Raw genomic sequence first — 15,232 nt, forward strand, 5'->3', positions numbered from 1 at the left:
TTTTTTTTTTTTTCCTTGCGTTATGCGGGCCTCTCACTGTTGTGGCCTCTCCCATTTGCGGAGCACAGGCTCCGGACGCGCAGGCCCAGCGGCCATGGCTCACGGGCCCAGCCGCCCCGCGGCATGTGGGATCTTCCCGAAACGGGGCACGAACCCGCGTCTCCTGCATCGGCAGGCGGACTCTCAACCACTGCGCCACCAGGGAAGCCCTCAGTGGGTTTTTTTGGCCGTGCCGCGTGGCTTGTGAGATCTTAGTTCCCCGACCAGGGATTGAACCCACGCCCTCGGCAGTGAAACCGCCAAGTCCTAACCACTGGACCGCCAGGGAGTTCCCAGGAATTCAGTTTTGTTTATCTACAACAAATCAATCTTTAGAATTGAGCTCTTACTAACAACTTCTAAGATACTGACTGATGAACTAAAGTTACTCTGGAACTATCTCTATCTGACTAGAGGACTGGGATATGTTATTCCTATACAGCAGTCTTTCCTAATGGGTAGAGTCACTGTAGAGATCATGTCATTGACTTGGAAGGCTTTTTGGTGGGCCAGAATTAGAACAAAGGACCTGAGATGCTTTTAGGGGATGTCTTGCTCTTATGTACCATAAGATATTTTGGATAATTTTTAGGTGCTCTCTGCTCTGGACTATTTCAAATAAACTAAGATGAACTCTTAATCTTTGGTGCCTGTTTCTTTAAACTCAATACAGAAGCCAGGCGGGTGAGAGAAGTGGGGAACTGGAGAGTATGTGCCCCAAACAAAAGGCTGATTAACGTCATGCAGAAGTGCTGCCCCAGCATCTGCCAGCTCTCCTTTGTCAAGAAGCCAGAAATCCATATTTTATATGTGGTCTTTCTGTTTGGAGATTCACATTTTTAAAAAACACTGCAGGTCAAACAGAATGAAAATGGGTCTGGTATATGGACCATGAGAGAAGGGCTTCTGTTCTAGACAGATCACTGCACTTAGGTTTACCTGTCTATTCTTTCTTCGGTTTACAATACAATTGATTAAGTGACAGCTTTCTCTAGATAAATCCTAAATCCTCCGGAAGCATAGCAACTTTTTTATTTATTTATTTATTTTAAGATTTAGATATACTCTGATTTCTTGATTAGTTTCAGGGGCCACCCTACTCTCATTAGCACCATATTTACAAACTGTGTAGGCCAGGGTAGTATGGGGTCACTGTTAAGACTTATTTGACAGATGACCAGCCTTGTCTTACTGTTCATTTCTTTGGCTTCTAATTTTGCCCCCAGATTCTAGAGCGGGTAGGCCTGTGAGGCTCCCTCTAGGCCGGGGAAAGGAAGGTACAGAAGGAATCACACATACCAGCTCCGGGTCTGGGGACATGCTTCAGCTTTGCTTGCTCTGTGGAGCATTATAGCATGTTTACATGGATGGAGTAAATGGGTAAAACCTCTGGGCCTTTTAAATCGGCATAAATATTTCTCTCCTAAACTAACATTTCTTTCCACCTTCTTCCTTAGGGATCTACGGCAGGAAGGTGCCCGACAGGCCCATGGTAGCTGGTTCCGTCTCTCCTTTGTGTACAACCACTATCTTTTCTTCGCCTGTATCCTGGTGGTGCTACTGGCCATCATCCTGTACCTTCTGCGGCTACGCCGAATTCACCACCGACAAAGTCGAGCCTCAGCCCCATTGGACTTACTGTGGATCGAGGAGGTCGTGCCCATGATTGGGGTACAGGTTGGGCCATGAGGCTGGACAGGTTCTAGGGGAACTCAAGTATTCAGAATTGCTGCCCATTGAATTCTACTACTTTCTGGTACTGGCCCCAGATGCTGCTTTGCCTGACTTTGTGGATATTTGGCCTTGAAATTTCTACTTTAATACCTACTTTAATTCATTCTCAATATCCAGGTCCTCTTCTCTGAGAGAAGCTGTAATTTAGTCTATGAAGAACTAAATGAGAGATTGGTGCTAACAAAGGAAACCAGCTTTAGTCCAATTGAAGCATGCTTCTCCTCCTTTATCTGAGTGATTTGGTGTGCTCCTGCGATCTAGACATTTCTCCCCTTGCTTAAAGCTTGAAGTTTGGCATTGGGCACACTGGAAGTCTGGTTGAAACCAAACTTGGAGCATCTGATTCAAAGCCGAAGACATTCTAGCAAGTGCAGCAGCCCCTTCTTTCTCTGTAACAGAGATATCACTTATGTGGAGATCCACAGCCTTTAATAGGGATCCAAGATCTTTGCAGTTCAGCGGAACAAATAAGAATTTCCAGGCAACCAAAATAACACAGCTTCTTTGCTTACTCGACAAAGAAGCCATTGTGAGTGTGGTCCAAGATCCCTGACATACTGTTGCTGATGTTAGTTTGTGATTTTAAAAGGTTAGAACCCTTTCTAAATGAATGGTCCATTGACAATTTTAACAATATGTTATCTGATGCCTGGTAAGACCAGGATGTGCCTCACAGGCTGTTTGGGGATTAATTTTTCTTTTTGAACCTTAAGTGTGCTTGTAGGGTTGGAGAGACTGTGATGGGAATTGGAGACCTAGATTTTTTTGGTTTCAGGTCACTGTCCTCTAGGCCTATTTTTATGAGTCCTTATGTGGGAAGATTCAAAAAAAAAGAGTTCCTTTATTTCACTGCTAAGATCAGTATGTATTTTGGGAAGGGATGCATTTGGATTGTTTTTAAAGAAGGAAAGAACAGTGTCAGGAGAGTGGACAAAGGCAATAAAATCCAAGCTCTTACTTATTAATGTTTTTCTGAGAAACAGAAGTTCTCTCAGTTTGACTCTTGGAATATTTGAAAAGAAGCAAATCCCAAACTTTGGAATAAACAGATAAATCTGTTAATAATCTACCTGGCAACTTTCAGAATATTTTTAAAGAGATTTCTCAGTCATAAACAGCATTTCCATTAATGGGGAGAGAGGAAAAGCCATAGTAATTACATTTTTATCTCCTACCCTTCAGGAGCTTTGCTTTTTCTCTGCATTTAGCCTTCAGATTGCACAAGGATTTCTTTTTCATCCCCGTGGAACTTTCTTTATACGTTAATAACCATTCCTCTATGTAGCCTTAAATGTCCTGCCCAAGAATATGCTCCCAGAGTTAAAACAGTTTTCTTTTTTTGTCAGCTTTGAGTTCTAGGATTACATGAGTAGGGGAAGGGTCCTTGACTTTAAAGGGAAAAGAAAGTGGAATTCTTAAAAAATAAATTCCATACTGGGAGGAGAAAGGAATTAAGTGCTTCATAAAACCAAGAAAAATAAATCCAAATCCTCCTAGAACTAAACTGGGTTGAAAATAAGTATACTGACTCTTGGTTGGTAGGTGAAAAGATCATGAGTCTTGAATTGTTTTCAAATTAGATAAAAATGGTTCCAGCAAAGAGTCTTACAGGTTCCTTTGGAAGTACTTTTTACTTTTCATTAGGGCTTATGTCACAGCAGTTTCCTTTAATTTTTAAGATTTCTAAATTGCCTTGATTTTCTTTGTCTTCTTATCTTTGTACTGTGAGTGACCCCTTGCCTTATGAATGCTGCTTATAAATAATGTCATAATATGTTTTGCTAGCCATTGCCTACTCAGGTAACTCGTTTCCCCTCACCTGGGTTTCCAAATACTATTTTTGTTTTTCTTGTGTGATCTAGTCAAAGATCTCAAAAGCTGGCTAGTTGGCTAACAGTGATCACATTTGTATGCTCAGAATGAAACTGAAGGATGGAGGAGGTGGTGATTAGTCCAATCTAATTAGCTCAAAAGTTATTCTTCATCCTGGCTATGATAATAGCTACCATTTGCAAAGCACTTACTGTGTAAGCTCAGATACATCTTTAAGAATTTTATGTATATTATTTGTTCATCATGATAACCTTTCAGATTATTGTGTTCTTTTTATAGTTGAGAAACTCAGGATACCTGTTTATCATTTTTCCATATAAATGTATTTCTTAATTTATTTTAATTAGTCTTTGATTTTTTTTTTTTTTTTTTTTTTTTTGGGGTTTTTCCCAGATTTATATGTGTTATCCCACCTACTCCTGAGAGACAAGTATTGCTTTCTTTTCAGAATAGTAAAACAAGGCTCAGAGATGTTAAATTATGGACCAGGGCCCGAACCCATGTCCCCTGCATTGGCAGGCGGGCTCTCAACCACTGCGCCACCAGGGAAGCCCTGAATTTTTTTAGTGTTATATCCTTTTATTATTTTAATATTACAGGATCAAGGCTTGTCTACTGCAGTGAGTAAGGCATCTTAGAGTTCCATGCTATAAAAATAAGAAGGACGAATTTTTGTCATACCCCTCAGAAAAACTGAGTATTTGCTCTTGGTTCTGGTTCCTGAGCTTCGTCCATTGCTCCCAATTAAAAATTTTAAATCAAATCTCATTAGCTAGAAACAGAAGCCATTTATCCCTTGCTGAGTGCCAGTTATATATATTACTTTCTCGAAATATTCTTACTTATACAATCAGACAGTCTATCTTCCCTTTAACCCTGTTTTTGCCCTCAGTTTTAAAAGATTTTTAAAGATTTCTATTTGCATTTCTGCATTTTGAGCGGTTCTCATGTGAAAATAATTATGATTTCATAAAATTCACATTCCACTGGTTCCTTTGAATCTTACCAAGCAGTCTTCCTTATAACAGCAGCAATGAACCTGAACTGTTTCAGTGCTTTAATTACTGAGATAGGTCACAAATGTCAAAGTCGAGCCAGTGGCTTATAGGAGTGAGGCTTTATTATTCTTTACGTTGGCACAGCCCATCACTTTTCTCTGAATTCTTATCATGAGAACATAATAAAAATATGTATAATACCCAATTATTTGGCATTACATTCACTTAAGTTGCAGTTAATTCTAAGCCAAATTATACCATCTTTCTCTCTGTACCTTAGCTCCTTGAATTGATTTTCCTTGGTCTAGGAAATTTTAGGCACTTTCCCTAAAGTTCTTCTAACGTTATTTATTCTTCTAACATTATCCAAAGTATTCTTCTAATGTTATCCAAAGTATTCTGCCTCTGCCCTCCTCAGCCTAAGAGCTTTCTTTAACTTCAGAGGCCTTAGGCAATGATTATTAAAATGTGGTTGAGTCTGCCATACACTTGCTAAGCTAGTCATTTTAGGCATTAACACTATTATCACCTCCATATTTATGTTTTTGAGATACAATAACTTCTCACTGGTATTATCTAGATGCCCCCCTCACCCCTATTCTCATAGTTTTGTGTTCTGCTTTTTGTCAGGGGTGAAAGACAAGTGGGTGGTGTGATTTAGGGCAAAGAACAGCAGGCTTCCAAACAGCAGATTTGGATTTTAGCCCTGGCTTTGTCATTAAGTAGCTCTGGTACCCCAGGCAAGTCACCTGCCTTCTCTGGTTCATTTCTCATCTATAAAACAAGATGGCTGGACAAGATGATCTGAGGCCAGTTCCAAGGGGAGAAAAACTGGCCTAAGGAACTAAAGGCAGAGAAGGTAGAGAAGTGATATAGTAGTTTCAGGAAGAGGATTGTGGCCTTTGGTTTAGAAGATCAGGCTGCCCAGAAGAACCAGTGGTCATTTCCTACTTTATCCATAGTCCCTGACATTAAGGTTGGTGGGAATGGACTTTCCAAAAGCAATCATCATAACATCAATTTCAGAAAATGAGATTTTTTTTTTATGCTACTGACAATTATTTATTGAAATCAGTGCTTAAGAAACTCCACCTGTGAACACTTTGAAATCCCAGTTCAGATCACATTAAAATATTCCATGATTCATACTTTCAACGAATTCAGATTGGTCTGTCCCAGTATATCCCAACTGGTGAAGTTTTACAAAATAAACATCTTTAGCTTCCTAGAGTTACATTTTTACTTGTTTGACTTATTTGCTGATTTTTGTAATGTGCTTATATGATAAAAAATTCTATGAAAGTGCTAGGGCTATTGGTTAGAGATTACTTTTTCTTTGAATTTTATTTTATTTATTTTTTTATATAGCAGGTTCTTATTAGTTATCCATTTTATACATATTAATGTATACATGTCAATCCCAATCTCCCAATTCATCCCCCCCCCGCAAATATCCCCCCTTGGTGTCCATACGTTTGTTCTCTGCATCTGTGTCTCAATTTCTGCCCTGCAAACCGGTTTATCTGTATCATTTTTCTAGTTTCCACGTATATGCGTTAATATACCATATTTGTTATTCTCTTTCTAACTTACTTCACTATGTATGACAGTCTCTAGATCCATCCACGTCTCTACAAATGACCCAGTTTTGTTCCTTTTTATGGCTAAGTAATATTCCATTGTATATATGTACCACATCTTCTTTATCCATTCATCTGTTGATGCTCATTTAAGTTGCTTCCATATCCTGGCTATTGTAAATAGTGCTGCAATGAACATTGGGGTGCATGTGTCTTTTTGAATTATGGATTTCTCTGGGTATATGCCCGGTAGTGGGATTGCTGGGTCATATGGTAATTGTATTTTTAGTGTTTTAAGGAACGTCCATACTGTTCTCCATAGTGGCTGTATCAATTTACATTCCCACCAACAGTGCAAGAGGGTTCCCTTTTCTCCACACCCTTTCCAGCATTGTTGTTTGTAGATTTTCTAATGATGCCCATTCTAACTGGTATGAGGTGATTCCTCATTGCATTTTTTTTTCTCTTTTTTTTTTTTTTTTTTTGGCGGTACACGGGCCTCTCACTGTTGTGGCCTCTCCCGTTGCGGAGCACAGGCTCCGGACATGCAGGCTCAGCGGCCATGGCTCATGGGCCTAGCCGCTCCGTGGCATGTGGGATCTTCCCAGACCGGGGCACGAACCCGTGTCCCCTGCATCAGCAGGCGGACTCTCAACCACTGCGCCACCAGAGAAGCCCCTCGTTGTAGTTTTGATTTGCAGTTCTCTAATAATTAGTGATGATGAGCTGCTTTTCATTTGCTTCTTGGCCATCTGTATGTCTCTTTGGAGAAATGTCTATTGAGGTCTTCTGCCCATTTTTGGGCTGGGTTTTTTTGTTTTTTTTTTTTAACTATTGAGCTGCATGAGCTGTTTATATATTTTGGAGATTAATCCTTTGTTGATTCGTTTGCAAAAATATTTTCTCAGAAATAAATATTTTCTCAAAAATAAATATTTTCTCCCATTCTGAGGGTTGTCTTTTCCTCTTTTTTTTTTTTTTTTTTTTTAACATCTTTATTGGGGTATAATTGCTTTACAATGGTGTGTTAGTTTCTGCTTTATAACAGAGTGAGTCAGTTATACATATATATATGTTCCCATATCTCTTCCCTCTTTGTCTCCCTCCCTCCCACCCTCCCTATCCCACCCCTCCAGACAGCCACAAAGAACCGAGCCGGTTTCCCTGTGCCATGCGGCTGCTTCCCACTGGCTATCTACCTTACGTTTGTTAGTATATATATGTCCATGTCTCTCTCTCGCCCTAACACACCTCACCCTTCCCCCTCCCCATATCCTCAAGTCTGTTCTCCAGTAGGTCTCTGTCTTTATTCCTGTTTTACCCCTAGGTTCTTCATAACATTTTTTTTTTCTTAAATTCCATATATATGTGTTAGCATACGGTATTTGTCCTTCTCTTTCTGACTTACTTCACTCTGTATGACAGACTCTAGATCTATCCACCTCATTACAAATAGCTCAATTTCGTTTCTTTTTATGGCTGAGTAATATTCCATTGTATATATGTGCCACATCTTCTTTATCCATTCATCCGACGACGGGCACTTAGGTTGTTTCCATCTCCGGGCTATTGTAAATAGAGCTGCAATGAACATTTTGGTACATGACTCTTTCTGAATTCTGGTTTCCTCAGGGTATATACCTAGTAGTGGGATTGCTGGGTCATATGGTAGTTCTATTTGTAGTTTTTTAAGGAACCTCCATACTGTTCTCCATAGTGGCTGAACCAATTCACATTCCCACCAGCAGTGCAAGAGTGTTCCCTTTTCTCCACACCCTCTCCAGCATTTATTGTTTCTAGATTTTTTGATGATGGCCATTCTGACTGGTGTGAGATGATATCTCATTGTAGTTTTGATTTGCATTTCTCTAATGATTAATGATGTTGAGCATTCTTTCATGTGTTTGTTGGCAGTCTGTATATCTTCTTTGGAGAAATGTCTATTTAGGTCTTCTGCCCATTTTTGGATTGGGTTGTTTATTTTTTTGTTATTGAGCTGCATGAGCTGCCTGTAAATTTTAGAGATTAATCCTTTGTCAGTTGATTCATTTGCAAATATTTTCTCCCATTCTGAGGGCTGTCTTTTGGTCTTGTTTATGGTTTCCTTTGCTGTGCAAAAGCTTTGAAGTTTCATTAGGTCCCATTTGTTTATTTTTGTTTTTATCTCCATTACTCTAGGAGATGGGTCAAGAAGGATCTTGCTGTGATTTATGTCATAGAGTGTTCTGCCTATGTTTTCCTCTAAGAGTTTGATAGTTTCTGGCCTTACATTTAGGTCTTTAATCCATTTTGAGCTTATTTTTGTGTATGGTGTTAGGGAGTGATCTAATCTCATACTTTTACATGTACCTGTCCAGTTTTCCCAGCACCACTTATTGAAGGGGCTGTCCTTTCTCCACTGTATATTCCTGCCACCTTTATCAAAGATAAGGTGACCATATGTGCATGGGTTTATCTCTGGGCTTTCTATCCTATTCCATTGATCTATCTTTCTGTTTTTGTGCCAGTACCATACTGTCTTGATTACTGTAGCTTTGTAGTATAGTCTGAAGTCAGGCAGCCTGATTCCTCCAGCTCCATTTTTTGTTCTCAAGATTGCTTTGGCTATTCGGGGTCTTTTGTGTTTCCATACAAATTGTGAAATTTTTTGTTCTAGTTCTGTGAAAAATGCCAGTGGTAGTTTGATAGGGATTGCATTGAATCTATAGATTGCTTTGGGGAGTAGAGTCATTTTCACAATGTTGATTCTTCCAATCCAAGAACATGGTATATCTCTCCATCTGTTTGTATCATCTTTAATTTCTTTCATCAGTGTCTTATAATTTTCTGCATACAGGTCTTTTGTCTCCTTAGGTAGGTTTATTCCTAGATATTTTATTCTTTTTGTTGCAATGGTAAATGGGAGTGTTTTCTTGATTTCACTTTCAGATTTTTCATCGTTAGTATATAGGAATGCCAGAGATTTCTGTGCATTAATTTTGTATCCTGCTACTTTACCAAATTCATTGATTAGCTCTAGTAGTTTTCTGGTAGCATCTTTAGGATTCTCTATGTATAGTATCATGTCATCTGCAAACAGTGACAGCTTTACTTCTTCTTTTCCGATTTGGATTCCTTTTATTTCCTTTTCTTCTCTGATTGCTGTGGCTAAAACTTCCAAAACTATGTTGAATAAGAGTGGTGAGAGTGGGCAACCTTGTCTTGTTCCTGACCTTAGTGGAAATGCTTTCAGTTTTTCGCCATTGAGGATGATGTTGGCTGTGGGCTTGTCATATACGGCCTTTATTATATTGAGGAAAGTTCCCTCTACACCTACTTTCTGCAGGGTTTTTATCATAAATGGGTGTTGAATTTTGTCAAAAGCTTTCTCTGCATCTATTGAGATGATCATATGGTTTTTCTCCTTCAATTTGTTAATATGGTTAATCACATTGATAGATTTGCGTATATTGAAGAATCCTTGCATTCCTGGAATAAACCCCACTTGATCATGGTGTATGATCCTTTTAATGTGCTGTTGGATTCTGTTTGCTAGTATTTTGTTGAGGATTTTTGCATCTATGTTCATCAGTGATATTGGCCTGTAGTTTTCTTTCTTTGTGACATCCTTGTCTGGTTTTGGTATCAAGGTGATGGTGGCCTCGTAGAATGAGTTTGGGAGTGTTCCTCCCTCTGCTATATTTTGGAAGAGTTTGAGAAGAATAGGTGTTAGCTCTTCTCTAAATGTTTGATAGAATTCGCCTGTGAAGCCATCTGGTCCTGGGCTTTTGTTTGTTGGAAGATTTTTAATCACAGTTTCAATTTCAGTGTTTGTGATTGGTCTGTTCATATTTTCTATTTCTTCCTGATTCAGTCTTGGCAGTTTGTGCATTTCTAAGAATTTGTCCATTTCTTCCAGATTGTCCATTTTATTGGCATAGAGTTGCTTGTAGTAATCCCTCATGATTTTTTTTATTTCTGCAGTGTCAGTTGTTACTTCTCCTTTTTCATTTCTGATTCTATTGATTTGAGTCTTCTCCCTTTTTTTCTTGATGAGTCTGGCTAATGGTTTATCTATTTTGTTTATCTTCTCAAAGAACCAGCTTTTAGTTTTATTGATCTTTGCTATTGTTTCCTTCATTTCTTTTTCATTTATTTCTGATCTGATTTTTATGATTTCTTTCCTTCTGCTAACTCTGGGGTTTTTTTGTTCTTCTTTCTCTAATTGCTTGAGGTGCAAGGTTAGGTTGTTTATTCGAGATGTTTCCTGCTTCTTAAGGTGGGCTTGTATTGCTATAAACTTCCCTCTTAGAACTGCTTTTGCTGCATCCCATAGGTTTTGGGTCGTTGTATCTCCATTGTCATTTGTTTCTAGGTATTTTTTAATTTCCTCTTTGATTTCTTCAGTGATCACTTCGTTATTAAGTAGTGTATTGTTTAGCCTCCATGTGTTTGTATTTTTTACAGATCTTTTCCTATAATTGATATCTAGTCTCATGGCGTTGTGGTCGGAAAAGATACTTGATACAATTTCAATTTTCTTAAATTTACCAAGGCTTGATTTGTGACCCAAGATATGATCTATCCTGGAGAATGTTCCATGAGCACTTGAGAAAAATGTGTATTCTGTTGTTTTTGGATGGAGTGTCCTATAAATATCAATTAAGTCCATCTTGTTTAATGTATCATTTAAAGCTTGTGTTTCCTTATTTATTTTCATTTTGGATGATCTGTCCATTGGTGAAAGTGGGGTGTTGAAGTCCCCTACTATGAATGTGTTACTGTCGATTTCCCCTTTTATGGCTGCTAGTTTTTGCCTTATGTATTGAGGTGCTCCTATGTTGGGTGCATAAATATTTACAATTGTTATATCTTCTTCTTGGATCGATCCCTTAATCATTATGTAGTGTCCTTCTTTGTCTCTTGTAATGTTCTTTATTTTAAAACCTATTTTATCTGATATGAGTATTGCTACTCCAGCTTTCCTTTGATTTCCATTTGCATGGAATATCTTTTTCCATCCCCTTACTTTCAGTCTGTATGTGTCTCTAGGTCTGAAGTGGGTCTCTTGTAGACAGCATATATATGGGTCTTGTTTTTGTATCCATTCAGCCAATCTGTGTCTTTTGGTGGGAGCATTTAGTCCATTTACATTTAAGGTAATTATCGATATGTATGTTCCTATTCCCATTTTCTAAATTGTTTTGGGTTCGTTATTATAGGACTTTTCCTTCTCTTGTGTTTTTGTCTAGAGAAGTTCCTTTAGCATTTGTTGTAAAGCTGGTTTGGTGGTGCTGAACTCTCTCAGCTTTTGCTTGTCTGTAAAGGTTTTAATTTCTCCATCAAATCTGAATGAGATCCTTGCTGGGTAGAGTAATCTTGGTTGCAGGTTTTTCTCCTTCATCACTTTCAGTATGTCCTGCCACTCCCTTCTGGCTTGTAGAGTTTCTGCTGAGAGATCAGCTGTTAACCTTATGGGGATTCCCTTGTGTGTTATTTGTTGTTTTTCCGCTCCTTTCAATAATTTTTTTTTGTCTTTAATTTTTACCAGTTTGATTACTATGTGTCTCAGCATGTTTCTCCTTGGGTTTATCCTGTATGGGACTCTCTGTGCTTCCTGGACTTGGGCGGCTATTTCCTTTCCCATGTTAGGGAAATTTTTGACTATAATCTCTTCAAATATTTTCTCGGGTCCTTTGTCTCTCTCTTCTCCTTCTGGGACCCCTATAATGCGAATGTTGTTGCATTTAATGTTGTCTCAGAGGTCTCTTAGGCTGTCTTCATTTATTTTCATTTTTTTTTCTTTATTCTGTTCTGGAGCAGTGAATTCCACCATTCTGTCTTCCAGGTCACTTATCCGTTTTTCTGCCTCAGTGATTCTGCTATTGATTCCTTCTAGTGTAGTTTTCATTTCAGTTATTGTATTGTTCATCTCTGTTTGTGTGTTCTTTAATTCTTCTAGGTCTTTGTTAAACATTTCTTGCATCTTCTCAATCTCTGCCTCCATTCTTTTTCCGAGGTCCTGGATCATCTTCACTATCATTATTCTGAATTCTTTTTCTGGAAGATTGCCTATCTCCACTTCATTTAGTTGTTTTTCTGGGGTTTTATCTTGTTCCTTCATCTGGTACATAGCCCTCTGCCTTTTCATCTTGTATGTCTTTCTGTGAATGTGGTTTTTGTTCCACAGGCTGCAGGATTGTAGTTCTTCTTGCTTCTGCTGTCTTCCCTCTGGTGGATTAGGCTATCTAAGTGGCTTGTACAAGTTTCCTGATGGGAGGGACTGGTGGTGGGTAGAACTGGCTGTTGCTCTGGTGGGCAGAGCTCAGTAAAACTTTAATCCAATTGTCTGCTGATGGGTGGGGCTGGGTTCCCTCCTTGTTGGTTGTTTGGCCTAAGGTGACCCAACACTGGAGCTTACCTGGGCTCTTTGGTGGGGCTAATGGTGGACTCAGGGAGGGCTCACGCCAAGGAGTACTTCTCAGAACTTCTGCTGCCAGTGCCCTTGTCCTCACGGTGAGACACAGCCACCTCCCACCTCTGCAGGAGACTCTCCAACACTAGCAGGTAGGTCTGGTTTAGTCTTCTATGTGGTCACTGCTCCTTCCCCTGGGTCCCGATGCACACACTACTTTGTGTGTGCCCTCCAAGAGTGGAGTCTGTTTCCCTCAGTCCTGTCGAGCTCCTTTAATCAAATCTCGCTAGCCTTCAAAGTCTGATTCTCTAGGAATTCCTCCTCCTGTTGCTGGACCCCCAGGTTGGGAAGCCTGACGTGGGGCTCAGAACCTTCACTCCAGTGGGTGGACTTTTGTGGTATAAGTGTTCTTCAGTTTGTGAATCACCCATCCAGCAGTTATGGAATTTGATTTTATTATGATTGTGCCCCTCCTACCGTCTCATTGCGGCTTCTCTTTTGTCTTTGGATGTGGAGTATCTTTTTTGGTGAGTTCCAGTGTCTTCCTGTCGGTGCTTGTTCAGCAGTTAGTTTTGATTCTGGTGCTCTTGCAAGAGGGAGTGACAGCAGGTCTTTCTACTCCTCCATCTTGAACCAATCTCCAGAAAGTGAGATTTTTAAAGCTGAGACTTTAGAGATTTCTGGTTAACCCCCATGATTTCACGGATGATGAAATTGACACCCAGAACGGTAGTAATACAATGAAATGATCATTGACAGAATCTTCTTGCAAGACTGTGTGTTTCAACACAATATATATAATACAGCTGACTGCAACTAACCATGCGCAATCTTTATGACTGCTTCTGATATTCATTTGTGATTGCTCACATTTAGCAATAAAATATGAAAGAAATGCTTTGTTAAAAATAGTATCAGGTTTTCACTACATCCATTCTAGCTTCTTTATTTCTTTCAATAATTTTAAATTTTGGACATCTCTTTTTTAAACAATTTGCTTAATGTGGTACAATTTTCTTAACCACAGCATCCAAGCAATTCATGTTATGGTTACAATCTAAATTATTTAAGATATAAATGTTTATTAGAGCTACCTCATTAAGGAACTTGGTTGTAATTATTGGGCAGTTCCTAGACTCCCTTACAGAAACAGAGTGCTGTTTCTTCTTGCTGTTTTTAGACTTCTTTTCAAACGAATTCAGAAGTAGCATCTAATTTCCCTTCTTGCTGTGGTATGTGATGAAACTTCAGTTGGAATTAAGAATTAAAGTATAAGTAGCAGCAAATGTTTCAAATTCTCCCAAACTAGTCTCAGGTTATGCTAATTTCATAGTCCCGCCACTAGGGCCATGTGCTTGGACAAACTTGTGAGGATTTGTTGGTATTATAAAATATATTTGTTAAAACATGAGGACTCTTTTTTTGTTAAATATTCGAATGCACTTCCCTTATATTATTACACGTTTCCTTTTCCCCCTAATATTTCATTATTTCTCAGTACCATTATTAGAGGGACAGAGGAGGAATACATCCATTGACCACTTTGTTTCTCTGGAAGTCTGGGCAATAATACCGTTTTATTTGTAAAATTGAATCATTACCCATACTTTTAAAGGGCTTTCTACTTTTAAAATGTATTCAATCGTTGCTTGCCATTTTTATAAAGACCAAAATGGAAAAAAATTTCAGAATCGCAGGATGATTATAGCCACGTATGCATCACTTCAGGCAAGCTGAGCCTCTCCTTTTTAAGTAGTGCAGCCACTTATATGCCCTGTGGCAGCCTACCACTCCTCTCCACTCTCCACTTCTCCAGTGTAAAGTAGCCCTGATACTTTCCTAAGCAGCCCCTCCTACAAAGCACCTGCCAGAGTTTAGCCTATAAAGACTGCTGATGGTGAAGGCTCTGGCCCTAATTAGCTTCATAAAAATATTTCTCTGCTAGCAAGGATCCCAAACACTTTGATTTCTGGAATTTGTCATTATGCTGTGTTTGAAATTCTTATCCTACAATTCCCCTTTAGTTGCAGTCCTGAAGTATATGCCTTGTCTCCTCCATGATTTCTGCCTTGAGCATTGGATCCTGCAGTGTTGAAAGACATCTTTTTATTATGATCCACAACTAAAAACTCCCTTCTTGCTTTAAAAAACCAAAGGCTGCCTGCATGGCATCACTTTTGGGGGTTGCTAAGCTTGTATGTTTTTCTAACACTTCACATTAAATAATAGTTTTACTGAACAGTTCTTGAAATTCTGATAAATACTGTTAAATTAGTGTTGAACAAAATGTGCAATGCATATTAGAGAGGGGATGCATTCTTATGCAGGGACATGGGTATATATGTTATATATGCCAGTATACAACCCACCATTCATGCCAGGACTGGAAGGATTGCTGAAGATAAACTGGCTATCCTACTATTATGATCATCAGTGTTGGTCTTTGCAGCCAGCATCACTTTAGGCAGTGGCTAATTATTACCCTTGCCAAAATGGACAGCATTTGTCAGTCTGAGTTAAAGACAAAGATATTCTGGGTTGATTAAGAAAGCCAGGTGTATTAATCTCCTTTGATGTTTTAAAAACAACTGACAGAATTGTTGAGAGACTTTTGAAAATATTAAGGGAAATCCATTTCATCTTCTAGGTATGAT

At 38.9% G+C, this 15,232-nt stretch overlaps 1 protein-coding gene across 1 annotated transcript in view; it reads left to right on the forward strand.

Annotated features, from left to right (window-relative positions):
• The window catches only part of ENTPD7 (ectonucleoside triphosphate diphosphohydrolase 7), a 35,809-nt gene extending 33,073 nt beyond the window's left edge, over window positions 1–2,736 (forward strand). The window contains exon 13 of the mRNA XM_007470325.1: window positions 1,497–2,736. Within this exon, the coding sequence (XP_007470387.1) occupies window positions 1,497–1,728 (232 nt within the window). The 3' untranslated portion in view covers window positions 1,729–2,736. The remainder of the gene's footprint in view (window positions 1–1,496) is intronic.
• Window positions 2,737–15,232: the final 12,496 nt, after the last annotated feature.

This window comes from Lipotes vexillifer, unplaced genomic scaffold (assembly GCF_000442215.2).
Source record: "Lipotes vexillifer unplaced genomic scaffold, Lipotes_vexillifer_v1.1 scaffold916, whole genome shotgun sequence".
Taxonomy (NCBI): Eukaryota; Metazoa; Chordata; class Mammalia; order Artiodactyla; family Lipotidae; genus Lipotes; species Lipotes vexillifer.